The following is a 5093-nucleotide window of genomic DNA, read 5'->3' as shown; positions in this document are numbered from 1 at the left end:
CACTTTATCTTGACAAAATTGAGATTCTCTGAAATTATTATTATATATAATGCTAGACTTAAATTGGTTAAACTTTTATACCATTACCAATATCTTGAAATAAGAAAAGTAATTTATTTAAAATTATTTTTTAAACAATTAAATTTAAATAATTATTTTGAAATCAAGGAAGGGATATTCATAGCTACTGTGATTTTAACCCCGGCACAATTATTTGAAAAAATGAGCAAAACGTTTTTTTGTTTTTTGATTAAATGAGCAAAACATTCTTAACATGAAATCAATGTTTCCATTCAATTTTTTTTTTACAATAATCATTCTAAAATAGAGAAAAACTTATCTATAACAAAATTTTATTTATTTTATATACAAATTTTATTATATATATTATAATTTAGGTCTATAATATAAATATAAAAAATAATTTTCCGAAAAATATGATCCCATAATGAAACAACAATTATATCAGTAGGATTTTGCAGAGAACATCATGATCCTATTCCTTTTTTCCATTTGCTTTACCAAATGACCAAAACACCCCTCACTCCCCTCAAATCTAATCCCCAGTCCCACTAAAAGCATAATAGCAGAGCAAATGTGCTTTTCAAACAACATTGGCACAACACAAAAATTTGGTAATAACCAAAAGAAAAAAAAAAGCAGCAAATACATTCTATGATGTATCTTGCAGAGACAGATGTAACTCCGCTACTGCAATTGAGGAGAGTGATCCGAGTCACCCAATTTTCTGTACTGGATCAGCGAATGACCTATCTTATCAATGCACCGTTTCTCCTACTGCAAGTGGAATGTATTGGGTTGTTTAGCCTCTGCAAGCATTTGGACAACTTCTCTCATGGTTGGCCGCTCTACGCTTTGTTCTTGAACACATAGCATAGCTACAAAGAAGACCTGCATCGCTTCATTTAGTATGATATCAGTGACTCTTTGATCCAAGATCTTAACCGCACTTTCTTTGCTTGAGTTGGTTTGTATTTTAGTCCATTGAACAATGTCTAGCCCTTCTTCTCCAAAATCACCAACAGGCCTCCTTCCAGTGATTAACTCTAGCAGTACCACTCCAAAGCTGTACACATCGCTCTTCTCATCCACTTTCAAGGTGTATGCATACTCTGGGACAAGGTATTCCAGAAAGAAAATTGATTGAAAGACATTATAATAATAATATTAATAAAATATCATATGTTGACGTTTGAGGCAAATTGAAGAAACTATGCATACACAGAAAAACCCATCTCCCAAGGTAGAGTGACTGTGACCAACAACCAAGTGTTAAAAAGGAAAAGTTAACTTATGCTTTGTGTCTGTATTCTATACCTATATAGTTATTTTTCTCTTCCTAGGGCTTTGTGAAAGTGAAGATTAGATCCCAAACAGGATTCTCAAGGTGGCATGCTTGGATTTTTGTGGATTTTCTTATTGCTCTATTTATGGGCTTGGGTCAAAAAGAATGCTTGTGATTGGCGTTAATGAGTACAAGGCTTTATGGTTTTCAAGATATGCATAAAAAGCTCACTCCCCGTGGTAAGTTTGTGTGATAAAGCTAAGAGAAAAAGCAAAAGAGAGAATAATTTCTTTTTCTTTAGTGGAGCCTTTACCATTCTTGGACTCCACATGGTCTCTTGCATTGCATGCTACTTTAGTCCTAGCTATAGCTGGTGAAAACGATTATGCAGATGACCTAAAATTAATAAGAAAAGAAAGAAATGTATAGCTTTTTTCTTAAAAAAAAATGAAAAAAACATAAATTTGTACAGAAATGAATAAGACAAATAACGTTTAGTTTCTATAATCAATGATTAAACTGGCTTCTTGGGGGACTTAATCATTACACCAAGTCAAAGCAAATGAGAAAATGCTTTTCATTAGTGGCACAATCAAGCATATGTGTCCAGAAATGCCAAAAAAAGGGGTCTCATCAGGTTAGAAGTCAATTCAATTGTTTAGGTTTGATTTTAAAAGCCATTTTGGTCTAAAGGGAATAATTAGTTACCTGGAGCAATATAGCCGTAGGAGCCAGCAATTGCAGACATGCATTCTGATGTTCCAGTATCTTGTAAGAACTTGGCAAGTCCAAAATCAGCTACATGAGCTTCAAAATCTAAGTTAAGCAAAATGTTATTAGACTTGACATCCCTGTGGATAATTAGAGGGGAACAATCATGGTGCAAGTAGCATAGCCCTTTTGCAGCTTCAATGGCAATTTTCAATCTGGTATCCCACTTAAGATACCCACCTTTCTTCCCATGCAGAACTTCACCTAAGCTTCCATGTGACATGTACTCGTAGACTAGTAGATTTGTCTCTTTATTGGAACAGAATCCTAGCAACCTCACAATGTTCCTGTGTCTAATTCTACCTAAAGTTTGTATTTCTGCTGAGAGACCATTGTCATGAGAAGACCCTTTGCTTATTCCCAGCAACTTCTTCACTGCTACTTGTTCTCCATTTGGCATTATCCCTCCATACACAATCCCAGCTCCACCTCTACCTATAATGTTGTTTTCCTTGACACATTCTAGTATGTCTTCGCATCCGTATTCCAGCTTTTGGAATGCTGTGAGCTTCCAACTTTTCGAGTTTGTTTGTATCTTTCGAGACCTGACGATTGCCAAAACGGCAAATACCAAAGAACATGCTAAGAGTCCTAGAGCAAATAGAAACTTGAATTTTCCGGGAACCTGTGACCTGGAGTTGTTTTGGTCATGGAATTGTAATGAAGAGATGGAAGAATTGTTACAAGGAATCAAGGAATAGCCACAAAGGTTAGGATTACCAGAGAAGGATGAGGAGTTGAAGAATGAAAATTGTCCAAATTCAGGTATGGAACCAGAGAAGTTATTGTGGGAGAAATCTGCAGAGGTTAAGCTTTTCATGGACCCAATTTCCTTAGGAAGACTCAGGTTCAAGTGGTTCCAGGAGATATTGAGATAGTTTAATATGTGAATTTGAGTGATCTGAATTGGGATTGGGCCTGAGAGTTGGTTTTGGCTCAAATCTAAGGAAATCAACATTTGACAATTACCAATCTCAGGGGGAATATTGCCTGAGAAGTTGTTTCTGCTCATATCCAAAGTAAGGATATTTTTCAATCGACCTATTTCAGGTGGAATTTCCCCCGTGAATTGGTTTCCATTCAGTAGAAGAATCTCAAGGCTAGAGAATTTTCCTATTGATGCAGGAAGTGGCCCAGATAAATGATTGTCAGAAATATTCAGCTGCTTAAGTTTTGAGGATAGCTTACTGGTTTGCTCTGGAACTCGTCCACTCAGATAATTGTTGTGCAGCTCCATGAGTGATAGCTCAGGCAAGTAAAGAAAACCACTTGGTATTGACCCTGTCAGGTAATTCTGCCCCAATCTAACTCTTGCTAGCGTGTCACAATGGCCAAGATCATCAGGCAGAGGCCCGAATAGAAAGTTGATGCGCAAAATGAGAATCTGTAGTTTCCTTCCTAAGCAGAGTGATCTGGGGACTAATCCAGTGAGCTTATTGCTTGAGAGATCAAGTTCAATTAATCTGCCATTTTGTCCAAGCTTTTCAGGAATAGCTCCTGTGAGATTATTGCGCCACAGATTCAGGACTTCCAACTTTGGTCGGTCCGCGATGAAACGAGGGATCTCTCCATGTAGCTTGTTTAGGAATAAGTTCAGTAGAGTGAGTTCTTGAAGCCCTGAAAACTCAGGTGGTATATCTCCTGTTAGAAAATTGTTTGAAAGGTCCATATATTTGATGCTGCTCAAATTGCCTAGCTCGCTAGGAATCGAACCAGAGAGTTCATTTGTTTGCAAGAAAAGGGTGTTTAACTTGTTAAGATTTCCCAACTCCGGAGGTATTGGACCTTCCAAGCTGCAATTTGCAAGGTCTAGATGAACCAGATTGATTAATTTACCTAACTCAGGTGCGATTCCACCATCAAATTCATTGAAATATCCCAAGTAGAGCCGCTCAAGATTAGTAAGATTACTAAGCTCGCCAGGTATAAAACCACGCAAATCATTTCCCTTGACTGACAGATAAGTCAGCTGCACCATACTTCCATAGCTCGCAGGGATAGTCCCTGTAAAGTAATTCCCACCAAAGTCCAAGTGCTTTAGCTTGGTGAGTTGAGTGACACCTAGTGGGAGAGAACCATTGAAGTTGTTGTCATAAACATCCAGCACTTGAAGCTCTTTCAACTGAGAGAAGTCCCAGTCCAGCTTTCCACTAAATTGATTATCAGACACATTCAGGAACTGAAGCCTTGGAAGCATGTGAATTTCTCGAGGGAACTCGCCGGAAATGCTGTTTCCAGAGAGAGAAAGATTGACAAGACTTCGAAGGTTACTGATGACAGGTGAGAAAGTGCCAAAGATGTTGAAATTGGATATATCTAAAGAAACTACTGATCTGTTCATGTAATCGCAACGGATGCCAGTCCAAGAACAGAGAAACAAGTAGTTTGACATATTCCAGGAATTCAGGGAAGGATCATAAGATTCAAAAGTTTGTTTAACAGAAACAAGGATTGACGCTTGCCTCTTAAGGTAGAGATTATGTGAAGAAAGTGAATGAGAAGAAGTGAAAATCAAAACAAATAGACAAGAGAAGAAAGCAAACTTCACACCAGCAGCCATGATATGAATTAAACTTCTAAACAATCCAATACTTTTAATAAAGATTCAAGAAAATCAGTGACCATTTCATGGCTTATACTAAGGAGACAGAGAGAGGCCTAATGAATCTTAAAAAGGCAAAGTTGTTGAACCTGAACAGCATCCAAGAGGAGGCCCTCCTTATTTTACTTTGTCTCCCCATATTTTTTGGGTTACCATCTTTTGCTTTTGAAAAAGAAAAGCAAGATAGCATAAAGATGCCTAACAACAGACCGTTTCATCGGCCACATGTATCTTCCGTTGCTTTTCAAGCCCAAATTACATATATACCCTTTTGCTTTATTACTTTTCTAATTACAGAATCCATCAATCTCATGAGCAGGAGAAACCCAGTGGCAGTTGAATCTTCAACAGCTAATTACCAGTATTTGACATAATCCAAATCTAAGAAAACAATCTTGCATTACTTCATCACTT

General features: G+C 37.3%; 1 protein-coding gene across 2 annotated transcripts; it reads right to left on the bottom strand.

Annotated features, from left to right (window-relative positions):
* Positions 1–438: 438 nt before the first annotated feature.
* Positions 439–4815, bottom strand: LOC110640807 (leucine-rich repeat receptor-like serine/threonine-protein kinase BAM3). 2 transcript variants are annotated; one of them, XR_002492189.2, is made up of 3 exons: positions 2015–4815; positions 1620–1702; positions 989–1133 (listed from the first exon to the last, which is right to left on the bottom strand). XR_002492189.2 is itself a non-coding variant. In XM_021792310.2 (2 exons), exons 1-2 carry the CDS (start codon positions 4635–4637, stop codon positions 796–798), a joined length of 2961 nt encoding a protein of 986 aa, XP_021648002.2. In that variant the 5' UTR covers positions 4638–4811; the 3' UTR covers positions 439–795. The 2 variants fall into 2 exon arrangements, 1 of the variants encoding a protein (XP_021648002.2); XM_021792310.2 differs by lacking the exon at positions 1620–1702 and having other exon boundaries at positions 439–1133; positions 2015–4811.
* Positions 4816–5093: the final 278 nt, after the last annotated feature.

Source organism: Hevea brasiliensis, chromosome 4 (genome assembly GCF_030052815.1).
Source record: "Hevea brasiliensis isolate MT/VB/25A 57/8 chromosome 4, ASM3005281v1, whole genome shotgun sequence".
Classification (NCBI taxonomy): Eukaryota; Viridiplantae; Streptophyta; class Magnoliopsida; order Malpighiales; family Euphorbiaceae; genus Hevea; species Hevea brasiliensis.
The sequence above is the reverse complement of the archived record's forward strand: the minus strand, read 5'-3'. Positions and strand labels throughout refer to the sequence as shown.